Source organism: Lygodium microphyllum, chromosome 7 (assembly GCF_053477565.2).
Source record: "Lygodium microphyllum isolate KBCC chromosome 7, Lygodium_microphyllum_v1.1.10, whole genome shotgun sequence".
In the NCBI taxonomy this organism is placed as follows: Eukaryota; Viridiplantae; Streptophyta; class Polypodiopsida; order Schizaeales; family Lygodiaceae; genus Lygodium; species Lygodium microphyllum.
Window position 1 is genome coordinate 60,774,543 of NC_141141.1, and position 15,333 is coordinate 60,789,875.

At 44.3% G+C, this 15,333-nt stretch overlaps 1 protein-coding gene across 4 annotated transcripts in view; it reads left to right on the forward strand.

The window, feature by feature from the left end:
• Positions 1–1,793: 1,793 nt before the first annotated feature.
• The window catches only part of LOC148033510 (dynein regulatory complex subunit 4-like), an 82,043-nt gene continuing 68,503 nt past the window's right edge, over positions 1,794–15,333 (forward strand). The window contains exon 1 of one of the 4 annotated variants that reach the window (XM_087681455.1): positions 1,794–2,071. Coding sequence is in view for 1 of the 4 variants with exons in the window: in XM_087681454.1 (XP_087537580.1) it covers positions 2,015–2,071 (57 nt within the window). In the remaining 3 variants the exon portion in view is untranslated. The remainder of the gene's footprint in view (positions 2,072–15,333) is intronic. The other 3 variants (XM_087681454.1, XM_087681453.1, XM_087681452.1) reach the window with 3 other exon arrangements.

Genomic DNA, 15,333 nt, shown 5'->3' on the forward strand with positions numbered 1-15,333 from the left:
AGATGGTTAGTCTCTATAATTCATGAAACATTGATGGTTGTGATGGTGCAATATAACTTAAGTTAGCTTATCGTATAACACAAGGTAGAATGTTTATGACATTTGTTTAAGCCATAGGAGGGTCACATTGACATCTTGTGTTCACAAACCATATATAAAAGTGAGAATGAAAACCTTAGAATGCTCATAATTTTCTTTTACCTTACTTGATTCAAGCTATGAGTAGAGACCAAGAGAGCTACAAATTGAATTGTTGCTCTCAATGATGCCCCATATAATCAACTTAACTCTTGAAAGGAATTTAGTACTACAATTGATTTTAAAGAGAAATAAATGCAAGTAAAGGTAGAGGAGATAACATGCTTCTATTTTGCTAGAGTTGATCATTAAAATATTGAGCTCAGGATGTAGGTTACTTTCTCCACCTTCACTTGCCTATTTTCATGTGCCAACAAATAATAGATTTACAATTGATTAGGTTGCTTTTAGCAAAATAGAAGTAAGTGAACTAATTTATAGTCTCAATACTTAATAGTGAAATGAGATAAAAGTGAAGGTGGAAAATATACCATGCATGCAAGCAAGATGCATGTGGTACATAGGAGGGAAAGCTCTTGTAAAAGTAACAGTGAAGTGCAAACCAAGGACCATTAATCTTGAGGCAATTCTCTATGTAATTCTAATAGCTCTTTTTGAGTCTATATGTGAGAAAACTAATTAGATAGAACCTGTAACTCATTTAATTTAGACATTTATCTTCGAGCTTGTATATGGGAGTAAAGTCAAATGAACATGTCCAAAGAGAGAGAGAGAGAGAGAGAGAGAGAGAGAGAGAGAGAGAGAGAGAGAGAGAGAGAGAGAGAGAGAGAGAGAGAGAGAGAGAGAGAGAGAGAGAGAGAGAGAGAGAGAGAGAGAGAGAGAGAGAGAGAGAGAGAGAGAGAGAGAGAGAGAGAGAGAGAGAGAGAGAGTCCAACTAAAAGCAATTGCTTGGTCATGCATTGCATCTTGTTTGTGTCGATGGTCCTTGCATGTGTCTTTGTGTATTTGTTGATTTGCTACATTTTTAGAGCAAAAATTTGTGTTGTAGATTGTATTATCAACTTCTACAATTTTATGTAGTGTTTTTAAACTTTGTTCCTTGCCACAAAAATCAAACTAACTATTGACAAATGACGAGAGACACACTTACCACATAATCATGTCCATAAAGCCAATCAATAATTTTCAAGGAATCCACAATCCTCCTTGGGTTTGAGTTATCCAATACCATCAATTGGTATGTGCTTCAACATAGAGCTATTGACCTTGACAATGACTAATACTATAGATCTAGCATAGTGCAATTTGGATGATAATGATTTTAAAGTCTTAGTATTGTTCCTATTGGTTTCAATTACATCTAGTACTAAGGTAGAGTTTGGGGTATATGGTTAGACTATATGTGTGCCATCTTCAATTTACGCTATTCATTATGCTCATATACTTGAGATGGACTACAAAGTTAAAGCTTAAGATTCATTTGGTTACCTACTTTCTTGCTTTAGAAACTAGTAATTGCCAATTATCTCGCCACCCAACAACATACATTATGTTTTAGAACCACTTCCATTGCCTATCTCCTAGCCACCCAACAATATATATTAGGTTTTAGAACCACACAAATTTCTCTCTCACACACACACACACACTCACACACACACACAAGATGCCAGGACCCACGACCCCCCATGAGGGTGAGCCAAATGCAATTAGGCAGGCCATTTCTCTCTCTCTCTCTCACACACACACACACACACACACACAAGGTGGCAGGACCCCCCATGAGGGTGAGGCAAATGCAATTAGGCAGGCCATTGTGGCTAAATCACCCTGTTAAAACACTGGTTTTAGTGCATTATGTTGGCCCTTGGGGCATCCTACCTACCACGAGTTGGCCTCTCATTCATACTCTTACGTGCTGTGGCATGATGATGCATATGAAAAAGGGGAACACGCATCAGTGGCAGGTTTTTGCATGCGTCTTTATAAGGTCTGCCTGCGGAATCATCCTTGTTTGCCAACCCGCCTGCAGGTATTATTCCTTGTGTTTCCTCTTCGGTGATTGTCGATTCATACAAAATTATTGGGTCTAATAGGCGCAGTCCTTGAGTCTAATCCACCTTTGCGATCCTCATTCAGCGACCCGGGTCTGCAGCCTTTGGATACTTCCTTCGTTGATGCATTTGCTCTTTTTCTGCGTTTTCTGTTGTTACTTATCTCGACAATTCGCAAGTTTTTCCGCATTTTCTGGTTGTTGCTTACCTTGGCAATTCGCAATCTTTTGATACACCCGAATTGTAATTCCGCAATGGTTGTTAATCGTCTTGACAATCCGCAATTTCCCCCGACATGCAAATTGCAAGTCAAATGGTTACTAACCCTCTTGAGACTTTGCATGCAAATTTCCTGATACGGAAAATGCTTCTTGTCTCCCTCGTCTACATGATTTCAGTACCCTTCGTCCATCTCTTCTAATCTGCTCTTCTGTAAATTTTCTGAGAGACACACTGAAATCAGAGCAGAATTAGATCAGTCAGGGACCTTCTTTAATCCCAAACTTGTACAAAGCGCACTTTCTATTCTTCTTCTCATGGGTCGAAAATGACAATTGCAGCTAAAGACCAATCTTCTCTTAAAATGAGAGAAAACTCCCTTCTTTTTTATTTTTTGTAATAGGTAATTGTATTAATCACTAAAAAAGTACAAGATTAGAAGATTACAAGATGCGGGATGGCTCTAGGCCATTGAGCATTAACCAAATACAACAAACTCAAGAGATACTTTTTGAGGCATCATGATCGAAGAACAAAGGGACTGGATGGGCTAGGGGGGGCTGAAGAAATTGCAAGGTGCCAAGAAAGCAAATCCTGTCTAGGGAGAGTATCTGCCAACTCAATCATGTCAAGCTGCCAATGAGAAGTCCTTTCAAGTGGACTATATGACTCTGCACTCCTGATGAAGCATCAAAGGTAAATGCATTCCTCGTAGTCCATATGTGCCAATGCCCTCAAAAATGTAAGAAATGAAAGAGCACTTTCATATCAGCCTGCATAGGATCCACAAAGTCCTCTCTCTCTCTCTCTCTCTCTCTCTCGGTAATGGGTAATTGTATTGATCAGTGTGAATGTAAAATACAAGTCACAAGAGGACTATACGTGTGACAAAGAGATTGAAGAAACCGCAGCTTGCCAAGAGACCAATCATCCCTGGAAATGAGATCTACATACGATATAGTGCCAAATTGCCAGTGTAGGAGATCTTTCAAGTGGTCAATATGATTGTGCACTCTGGAATGATAATAATGTATGCATTCTGGATAGCCCAATTATGCCGGTAGCCCCAAAAGCACAAAAAGTGGAAAACAAAGCCGGTAGCCCCAAAAGCACAAAAAGTGGAAAACAATTATCACGTGTGGCTACAAAGAGTCTCAATTTGGATTTGCCAAAAACCCAATCTCGTGGATGCATGGTTGCCTCGACAACATGTCGCCAAATCTTGGACTGTAGAGACCATATGTGTCTTGCCACCAGGCAAGAGAGAAATCGACGTTGATAGGTCTCCTCACTTGTAGTACAAAAGAAGAAATAACCATTGGTAATGTTGTCTCAAAAGGGTAGCTGCAAGAGGGAGTCCACCCACCAATATTCTCCAAACGAAGACTTTGCATTTGAAGGGGGATCTATTAAGCCAACCCATCATCGCTATAGATTTCAATCAAACTTTGCCTTTGTGGAGGCCCCCAAGGGAATTGCCCTTATCCATCAATCATTCCTAATCAGTAATAAGCAATTGTTATATCCAATTGGTGGATGCGTATTGTAAGACCAGCCATCCATTAATTTTCTAGTCTTGCTAGGGGCTATTTAGGCCTAAGTAGGGAAAGGTGTTCATGCCACTCCTCATCATTCCACAAGTGAATCAACATTCTATGGACCTATGTAATTAGGTGATGGTGGCACCACTCTTGGTGGTTCTCAAACATTTGTGACAGCTTCCTTGTGTGGATTGGGACGGATGCTTAATAATGAAGGTGTTTGAGAGGATGTAATAATCCAAAATCCCATCTATTTAAGCTCCTAGTTGCCATAACTTGTGAATTTGAGTTGTTCCACCAAGTTTTCTTTATCTTCCTCATAAGTGGGCACTTCAATCTCTTGGCCAAATTTGTGTAGAAGGGAAGATGTGGCCAATGATAGTTTTGACTTAAAGTTCCTCCACATCTTTAGTAGATGATACAATGGCAATAAGGATGGCTTTTCTACAAAGCTCTTGTTGTAAGGTGATAATGTGCCTTAACACTGCAACTTATTCCTTTCAATGGCTTTCTCTAGACAAGGTAGTTCAAGTTAGAGGCATTTTTTGAGGAATTCATCCTTAGTGTCAAACCTTTTATGTGCTTCTTCTTCCACATTTTTTGCTGCTTCTACCAAGGTTGTATCTATGGTGGTTTGTAACCTCGTCAAGGCTACCTTTAGTTGCTCATATGCTTTGTGGCTTTCCTCTAACTCTTTGCTCAAGGTGGTTGTCTTGGCCTTCTCTTATTCTATTGAGATTGTGCAGTCGGCCATTGTATTTCTTGCGTTTTCATTTTGCACTTACTACTCTTTCATTCCCTCCATCGTGGTTTTCATTTCTTCAACAGCAGCTGTCATTACCTCTTTCTTCTCGTGTCATCAGGAGTTCTTGAGTTGAGACTTGGACATATTCTTAATGAGCTGCCTTCTCTTCATAAAGTTGAAGCTGGAGTTCTTGCCACTCTTTGATAGCACTAGCCTTATCCTGCTTAAGTTTTTCACAAAGGCTTTCAAGGATGGATACACTTCCTAGGATATGACTTCTTTTGTTGGGTTGATCTAGAGAGTTAGTGGTGGCTGACTCGGCACGCTGCTTGATTAAAGATGTACTAGTGTCTCTTTTGCTGTTTTTTTTTTTTCCTTTGTGTCATCTCATCCTTAGCTCTTGCACAATTGCAAGTGGTCTTAGATGATCATTGGATGTGACTAATTGAGGAATTGCCAAACAAGCAAGGATGTTGAAATGGTTTCCCATAAATTATGGTACTCTATTTTTTCTTTTTTGGTAAAGGGTAATTATATTAATTAGCAAAGAAGTACAATAATTACAAACAGACTAAAAAGATGGCAAAGGAATAGAAGAAATTGCTGTATGCCATGAGGGCAAGTCATGTCATTGGAGAATGCTTGTATTGTTGAGCTAAAACATGCTTTACAGCTGATTAGCATTTTTAAACAGCCCCAAAATACGCTTAATTATTGAAAAATGCAAATTTGGCACGTGGTTCGAGAGAGTTTTAGTGGTCTCCCAAAACCCTAATTTTTTGGGGTACCTTTCAACATCTAGCTGCCCACTATTCAGCCTGATTCTTTTGTGCAGGTTTCTCACTCTACCGTGCAGATTTCAGCCATCAACCACCTACCATCTGCTGTCCAGCCATCATTGACTGCAGTCCATCACTATCCAACCCTAGGCGGCCTGTTTTCAGTCATCTCCGTGCTGTTTGGAGGTCTCTATCTACTATGTCATCATAGCACCTTCAACTTGTGTTTTTAGCATCTGGTGCCAAGCGATAGGCTGCTGCTATCTCTCCCACTGGGCGATGGCTGCAGTACTTGCATTTTTGTTGTCCAACAGAACATCTACATCAGCAAACACCTCTCCTATTGTCACCTGATACTTCTCTGCCTTCGCACTCTCTGATCTTCTATTGGTGGTTACTACATTTAGGATCTATTTTTGATGGACATCACTCTTCTACATTGCATTGCTCTGCCCTTAGGCATTCTGTACACTCTCACATTCATATATAGCATTCATTCACTTCAGAGTTTCTTCTCTTTGTATTTGAGTTTTGAATTTTTGGGTTTAGGGTTTGAGTTTTGCTTGTCTCTATCTGAGTCTTTGTGTTTCAGTCTTGGTCATACATGTCGTGTTTCCTCAGTGCAAACCCTAGCATATCTTCACATAGTATTAGAGCCTTGCTCTTCTAAAGCATATCTTGCAATGATTGTGGAGGCTAGTCTTTGTGCGAGACTCATATGCAACTCGATTTTGACTCATAATGTCTCAGGCACCTTCTTCTAAGGATCCTATGATGCTCTATCAGGCTTCTCCATCATTGGAAGCTCTGAGAAGGCATTATGGTCTTGATGAGAAGGTAGACACACCTTCATCCTTACTATTTTCTTCTTCTCATTTTGATTACCTTACAGATGAAGAGTTTGAGGAGTACTTGCGCATCACGTACAGTTCAGTTTATACTCCTCTAACCAACGCTACTACTTTGTTTGGATTGATTGGTGAGGTGGGCAAATTTTCTGCATTTACACCGTCTCCTTTTCTCTCTCTCTTCTCTTTGTGTTCACTCTCTCTCAGTCTTTGTCCTACGCTTCCGCATCGTTGCACTCTGACATGGTATCAGAGCAGTGAAGATGGACTGACTGAGGGCTGAACCCATCTAAAGAGGAGATTTTAGTGCGACACAAGGCTTCGTTTCCAAGATTCGAGGGCGAGCGGGAGGGCTGCGCATCAGATCAGGGATGAAGCAAGTGTAGGCGTGCGGGAAAGGAGTCCAATCGGTGAATTTGTTGTAGGTTATTGCTGTTTGAAGGAGAGGAAGGCTGCGTTTTAGGTCTTCCATTGCAGATTTTACTTTTTCATTGCCTCCGGCGGTTGAAGAAGGTACGGGCAGAGACGGAACCAGCCCTACCAGGCTGCGTTTACATAGTCAGAGGAGGCTGCTTTTGCGTTTGTGCAGGCATTGCAGGTGAACATGTCTTCAGAGACTGATTGCACTATAGCCATGATAGCTCACATCGAGCACTTGATAGTGGCTCGAGAGATATGGTTGGAGCTCGACCAAATGTACAATTGGATGACTTTGATGAAGAGGGTTTCTTTGGAGGTACAGATGCGGACCTTGTCCGTGAATAAGTCTTCTTCGCTTCGGGAACACATCAACAAGCTTCGGCAGCTTCAGATGCAGGTTCAAAATGCGGGGAAGCCTATTTTCTCCGAAGACATGGCGATCACTTTACTGTCCCAATTGCCACCACGATTCGGTACTTTTTATTCCGCCCTTATTGCTTCAGGGCGGGAGTCCACTCTTCAGTGGGAAGAGTTGGTTCCTATGGTCTTGGATCAAGAGGAACAGTTGAAGGGACTGAATGCTTCCAAATCGGAGGCATTGGTTGGTCAAGCCTCTCAAAAGAAGGGGAAGGACCAAAAGAAGAAGAAGGAGGACAACAAATCCAAGAAGGACAAGGAGAAGGAATCGACTTGCTATATTTGTGGTAAGACTGGTAATTGGAAGAAGGATTGCCTTGACAAAGACAAGGACACCAAGAAGAAGGACACGAAGGATTCTGGAGCGGTGGCTGCGCCCTCATCAGCTGCTTTTCTACACTTAGCAGTCATTGAGGACTCTACATCGAAGACTTCTGATGCTGCGATGGCAGCTCCCCAGGTTCGAGAGTGGATTGTGGACAGTGGTGCCTCATGGCACATGACTCCTTCTTCCGATAGTGTTGCCCATTTGCGACCTCGCGTGGGCAGATTCTCATTGGAGACAGCTCTTTTGTGTTTATTGCTGCGCGGGGTGAGATGGAGCTTATTCGAGATGGATGTGGTGGTACCCACACTTCCGAGGTGTTGCATGTGCCAGGCTTGGGGTATCATTTTCTTTCGGTCCATAAGATTTATGCTCTTGGTCTCTTGGTGGAGTTTGACAGTGATACTGTTCGAGTCATTGATCGTGGATCGAGGAAGGTTCTCTTTGCAGGGTATGAGGAGGATGGCATCTACAAGTTGAAGTCTTCCACATCACTTATCTCTCTTCTTCTTACCTCTCAGACACAGTCTGAGCTTTGGCATGCTCAGTTTGGCTACTTAAACTATGAGCACCTTCAGAAGGCGTCGCGAGAATCGTTTGTTCGAGGTTTGCCGGATATAGTGGTGAGTCATCAGCCATGTGTCTCCTGCATTCGTGGGAAATTGCATCGGGATGTGATTCCCAACAAAGCTTCGAGGCAGTCTACTTCACCCATGGAGCTTGTATCTACGGATCTTTGTGGCCTGATGAGGACTAAGTCCCTGAAGGGGAACTTGTACTTCATGTTGATCGTAGATGACTACAACAGGATGACTTGGGCCTATTTCTTGACTTTAAAGTCGGAGGCTTTCTCTCACTTCAAGGATTGGCTTCTCTTTGAGGAGAACCATTCTAGTCGGCGACTGAAGACCTTGTGTTCAGACAAGGGAGGTGAATTTATGTCTAATAAGTTAGCTCGTTTTTGTGCAGATAGGGGCATTCACCATGAGTTTGCTAACACCAACACTTCCCAAGAGAATGGCATTTTGGAGCGGAAGAACCGAAGTGTGATCGAGATGGCGCGCACCATGATGGAGCACTGACAGACATCTTAGTTTCTGTGGGCCGAGGCAATAGCTACCATAGTGCACATTCTCAATCGATCTTCCATTTCGGCCGTTGACAAGATGACACCTTTTGAGGCTTACTTTGGGACTAAGCCTGATGTCTCTTATTTCTAGATCTTTGGGTGTGACGCTTATGTGCACATCCCGAAGACGCAGTGTGACAAGTTCGAGGCGGCTTCCCGAAGACAGGTTTTTGTTGGCTACAACTCCCAGTCCCAAGGTTATCGTCTGTTTAATCTTGTCAAGGGGGATGTCTACACGAGCCGAGATGTGCAGTTCGTGGAAGTTCCGGCCATAGAGGGGGGTGAGGAACACCCCGTTCTTGGAGATCCAGGGGAGAGTTGGGCTCCCGAGACTGTTCCTTTGGAGCCAGAGTCTTTTGATGGCGATTCTTCTTTTGACTCAGAGTCTTCACTTCCACTGGCCATCCCCGAGAAGCTTCCGCTGGTGGATGTTTCCCCAAGGCTTAGTTGAGCCTTGTTGAGTGCTTATTAAGCTAAGGAGCAACCATTTTATCCATTTGAGAATATGCAAAGCATGCTATAAAAGTCATGGAAAACTATGATAACTTGATAGCACTGTTGTATTTTGGCCATAACTTTTGCATACGATATTGGATTTAGGCATTCTATAGCTAAAAATGAAGAGTACGATGAGAGCTATTAATGTAGGCACCCATAGAGTTGATTCTGTGTAGTTTGTGTTCTCTATTTCACATAGAACATGGATGTTCTTGTTTGGACAGTAAACAGTAAATTCCATCATGCATGTTTGATGCTTTGGGGATGCTATTTTGGCATCTGGGTGATATGGTTATGCTTTTGGGATATATTTGAGCTTGAAATAGCTCAAATTTCATTGTCATTTCAATACTATAATAATAGGGCAATAAGAATTTATCAACGAAAAGCTTATGCCTAATGCTCATTGATGCTTTACGAGATACTCAATTTGGATGTACCACTACTTCGATTGTTATGTATACTTCCCAATATGCTATAACATGCTTTTGAGCTGAGATTTGAGCTCTGTTACATTGATATTGGCTATGGTTACATTGTCTTCAGCAGATAGAGAGCGACGGCCGGGAAGAGGTCCGGCCTCCTCCTCGTTGGGCCCATGACACACTTGGAGATTCAGGGATCGAGGGAGTCCCTGAGGAGTGGGCACCGCAGGTTGGACCGCGGAGGTCACGGAGGACTCAAGCACATTCTTCAGAGCTTTTTTGCTCTAACTATTGTTTGATGACCTGTGTTATGCAGGATCGTGAGCCCACTTCAGTGAAGGAGGCTTTGCAGTCTGACCCTTGGTGGAAGGCTATGGAAGCCGAGTTGGAGGCTATTGAGAGGAAGGCACTTGGTCTCTTGTGCCTCGTCCCTCTCACAAGAACGTAATTGGTGTTAAGTGGGTCTTCAAGACCAAGTACCTTAGCGATGGTTCTTTGGACAAGCACAAGGCTCGCCTTGTTGCTAAAGGTTTTACTCAGCGCCCAGGCATTGATTTCCATGATACTTTTGCCCCCATTGCTCGTATGGTGACTATTCGAGCTGTTCTTGCCTTGGCTGGCCATAGGAGATAGCCTGTCTATCAGTTGGATGTGAAGTCGGCCTTTCTGAATGGTGACTTGCAAGAGGAGATCTATGTTGAGCAGCCTCCTGGCTTTGGATCCTCAGATGGGAAAGCTTACAGGTTGAAGAAGGCCTTGTATGGCCTTAAGCAGGCTTGGCGTGCATGGAACGAGAAGATTGACTTGTTTCTTCAGTCGAAGTTGGGATATCGGCGCTCCAAGGCCGATCCGCAGCTTTATATGCACACTTCCAAGGTTGGTTGTGTGTTGTATATTGATGATTTGATTCTAACAGGGGATCATGCACAGAAGGTCTGAGAGACCAAGACAGCTTTATATCTGACATTCGAGATGACGGATTTGAGGCTCCATTTCTTCTTGGGTCACGAGATTTATCAGTCTCAGAGGGGGATTTTTATCTCTCAGCAGAGATATCTATAGGAGCTCTTGGTGACTTTTGAGATGGAGACTTGTCGGCCCATTACTACTCCTATGGATCCGAACTAGAAGGCCACTTCACACTCAAATTCTCCCGTGACGGATGCTTCTCGCTATCGTCAGTTGATTGGATCAAGGTAGCAGTTGATGAGGGTGCAGCCACCGCTCCGGAATTCTTCGTGTCTTTCTTCTTGGTGTCCTTGTCTTTGTTGGGGCAATCCTTCTTCCAATGACCGGTCTTACCACAAATATGCCAAGTCGATTCCTTCTCCTTGTCCTTCTTGGATTTGTTGTCCTCCTTCTTCTTCTTTTGGTCCTTCCTGTTCTTTTGAGAGGCTTGACCAACCAATGCCTTTGATTTGGAAGCATTCTGTTCCTTCAACTTGTCAGAAGTGGTGCAGCAATGGAAGCATAAACAACTGGTGAAATAAACTTGTCAGAAGTGGTGCAGCAATGAATGAACACAAATACATCTGAGACTCAGATGTATTTGTGTTCATTCATTCATTCTTTCTCTTGTCTTGTGTTTCAGCAGTTTATTTCAGCATGTATTTTATGCTTCCATTGCTGCACCACTTCTGACATGGTATCAGATTTCAGGTTGTGCACACATTGTGCTGTGTTTTATTGCTGATTTCAGGACTGATTTACCCCTTTGCTGACTTGGCGACTGTTGTCAACCTGATTGCGACAAGATTTTGGCTTCCATACTCTGCGCTTTGATCAGCATCTGCATCGTCTGCCTGTCCAACACTTGCTGCTACCTGTGTTTTCCTCATCAGGTTGTTGGTGACAGTTTCCTACACCTGTTTCAGCAGTGTGCAGCCTGCGTTTTGCTGTTTACAGCACTATTTTGGGCTGGGCGACTGGCAGAACATGCCATTTTTGCTGTTTCTAGCAGATTTCAACTGATTTTTTGACTTTGTGCAGTAGATTTTGGCTTATTTATCAGCTTTTGGGTTATACTGGATGTGAACTCTTGCTTTTTGCAGTCTGTGCTCGTGGTTTGGCTGTGTTTCCTCTCCCAATCATTTCTTTTCTCTACTTCTTTTCTATATCCTCTCCAGATGGCTCCTCCATGCACATCCACTGATGACAAGCTCCATGGACCAGATTATTATACGTGGAGTGTGGTGATGAAGGCTTGGTTTGTTCAGAAGCGGTTATGGTATGTGGTTAACGGAGCTGTGGCACGCCCTCGATAACCTTCTCTTGTTCCAACTTCTTTTGATGAAAACAACCATGAGGAGATTGTGCTTACATGGGATTCAGATGATGCCCGTGCTTATTCGGCATTACTTCGGTGTATCTCCAAAGAAGTCCTCCCGGCGGTCACCTCCTGTACGACAACTTCAGACGTATGGTCGAAGTTACAGTTGATGTACGGGGCTTCTTCCACCATGAGGGCCGTTACTCTCTATGGCCAGCTCTAGCAACTAAAGTTTGAATCCAAAGATACGATTCAATCCTTCCTACTTTGTGTTACCCAACTCCAAGACCAACTTCGCACTATGCAGTTTGCCCTATCAGATGCATATCTTGTTGGTACGGTACTCTACAAGTTTCCTTAGGAGTTTGATGGAGTGGCGAATGCTTTACACGGGCACAGACATCTACGACTCTTGTTAGTTTTCTTCACATGTCCTCCATGGTACTTGAGCATGAGGCTACTTTGCGACTACAGGGGAGGCTTCCGTCACATTATGGAGGTTCAGGTGAGGCTCTTGCAACTTCAGAGAGGGGTTCAAAGATGAAGAAGTCGAAGGCCCAGTGTTACCACTGTGGCAAGAAGGGTCATTTAAGGAAGGACTGCAAAGAGTTAGAGGCTTCCAGGAAGAAAAAGGAGCAGAAGATGAAGCGGGATGCGGACTCCTCTGACGAGTCATCATTTGCCTCAGATTCTGATTCCAATCCTCCGGCCAAGGCGAAGTCCAAGGCATGAAAGGGATTCTCTTCTTCGGATCGTGGGAAGGGCTTAGTGGCCCCTTCCTTAGCTGCTTTGTAGTGGTGGTGATGCGGACATCCTTCACGGCTCTCCAATGCCAGAGAGGGAGAGTGAGAGGGTGGTGAGATGGGGCAGCCGTGCCTCATCTATATGTCTATACAGATGCACAGGATCTAGATAGGGACACCCCTGACACATCGACCGAAGTCTGGCAGGTACAAATCCTAGAGCTAGGATTGACATCCAGGTTCATGATGGGTTGGTTACTTGACAGAGAGCGGGTGGCTTTCGTCTGGAGCCCACACGAGGGGACACTTTGGCGGTTTTGGCCGAAGGCGGGGATTCCATGGTCACATGTTTAGAGACATGTTTGGCAGATTGGACTTGAATGTCCTGAGTGACATAGGTGACATAACACAGAGAGCTGCTATGATTCTTTTCTATTTTCAGGTGGTGCTATTATGATTGACATCAACGTCAGATACTCTCCGAGGCATCTTGGTGGTGGGTTGTGTTGGGTATCTCACACGCCTTACTTACGCCTACGCTCATATGGGAGTGTGCGGGTGATCACTAGGACACTGGGGCACTTTTTACTCTCGGTAGGAGAGGTTTTTTCCCCCAGATTATGTGTACTATTTTGTATGTGCTTGTGGTGCACACTTATGGGCACTTACTGTGTTCGGGTGTGAACAACCCCTTATAACTCTAAGGTATAAGGGTTATCATTTGTACTTTCAGCTAATATTCTATTCAGTACTATTGCATTGGGTGTCGAGCTCAACTCTGTCTCTCACTCTCACACTGTCTACTGCGCTTCAGCTGCACCTCGATCCTCTCCCATCTGACATTTGGTATCAGAGCTCGGCTCAGAGCAGTCTTCAGTCTGCAGTCTGCAGCCCCCGCCAGTTCTGCCCCAGCCGCCTGTTCCTGCTCAGTCCGTCAGCGCGCAGCACCAGACGACTCCTCTGCCCAGCGTGCAGCTCCAACAATCAGCGCGCCACCAGCAGGAGCCGTCAACGTTAGTCTCGTCAGTCACGTCTGACATCAGTCTGCTTCACGTCAGCTGCAGGCGCTGACGTATGCCAGCGCGCTGTCCAACAGTGCAGTCCTCGTCAGCCCAGGCGCCGCCTAAGTCGTCTGTTAGCCCATACGACTTCCGTCAGACCACCGTCAGTCCACCCGTCACACGCGACTGACCTGCGCCCGCCCGTCAACGTCACGTGCAGCCCGCAAGTCTAACATCAGCCCGTCCTGCCCGCCGTTTTGACCACGCGCAGCCAGCTCGTCTGACGACCACGTCAGCCTGTCCTGCGCCAAACTGCCCGTCGACCAGCACACGCAAGTCTGCTCCACGTCAGGTAAAATTTTCAACAAATTTTTTTAATTTCAGCCCAGAACACAGTTCTGGAAGCGGAGGTTCACACGCGGCAAGCACAGAACAAGTGGGGGGATAAATTTCATGCAAATTTCTGGACTGGATCGTCAGAAATTTTGGGGCTTTTGTGTATTTGGAGGACAGATGCATTTGAACTGCTGATACAGTCACAGAAAGACTGTTTTTGACAGAAATTTTGGCAGAAAATTTTGGGGCTTTTGATGTTTTAGTGCTGCTGAGCACTAATTGCACCTTGGGAAGCGTGCATCAGTGACAGTTTTTTTTGACAGAGTACCCTTTGCACATTAATTGCAGACTTGTGTTTGCTGCAATTTCTGGAAATTTGCAGATTTCCAGCCCGTACTGCATTGACATTGCTCTATTACCTTTTGGGAAATAATGGCAAATCAGGGAGGAGATGTATTCACCTATGTGTCCAAGGAAGACCGATTGGATGGGAACAATTATTCCCTTTGGTCTTTCATGATGAAGAATGTATTAGTGGCCAAAAATTTGTGGGATTATGTCAGTGGAGAGGAAGCACGACCGGGAGTTGTGGCTCCCGCTACTCCTCCTCCAGGAGGACGTGCAAGAGGGCAACCTCAGCCCCCTCCACCTCACCCCGCTCAGCCACTTCCCCCAAGAACTGCAGCTTAGAAAACTTGGGATACACGGGATGCACAGGCTATGTCGCTGATTGCATTGGCAGTTCAGCGTTCTATCATTCCTCATATTCGTTCAGCAGCTTCTTCACAAGAAGCTTGGTTGATATTGGAGCAGATGTTTGCAGGAAAGAATGAGACTCGCATCTCTTTCTTGAAGAAAGAGCTAGAGACTCTAAAGATGAATGAGGGTGATTCTATGCAGGATCATCTCAACAAAATTCAGGACTTGCGGGAGCAACTCATGAATGTGGATGAGTACTACTCAGATGCGCAGCTGATTTCTACGACATTGAATTCACTGCCTCCCTCTTACTTGGCTTTTCATACTGCCTTGAACCTCACTATGAGGATTTCGAAAGAGCCCATCACTTTCATTCAGCTTGTCAGTTTGCTTCTAGAGGAAGAGCAAACTAGACGGAACAGTGGTGTGGATGGTATAGCCTCTGAGCAGGCTTTTATGTCAAGGCAGAAGGGTAAAAACAGCCAAGGGAAAAATGCTTCGCAGAGTTCTGGTAGTAGTAACACTTCACAGACAAGTCAGAAACAGGGGGGCACGCAAGCCAAGAAAGGAAAATGCCATTACTGCAAGAAGCCTGGCCACTACATCACTGAGTGCAGGAAGCCCATCGCCAAAGAAAAGAAGAAGGAGTCAGGAATGTCTGTTTCTGCAGCTCCTTCCACTGCTAGTGAGTCCGCGTCCTTTGTTGCAGACAGGGACTATTGTTTTTACACTTGCAGTTATGATGTCTCTTGGGCTGATAGAGCATTTAGCTCTACAGAGGATGCTGACACTTGGTTCTTTGACAGTGGTGCTTCACGGCATATCACATCTCGTAGAGATTTGTTT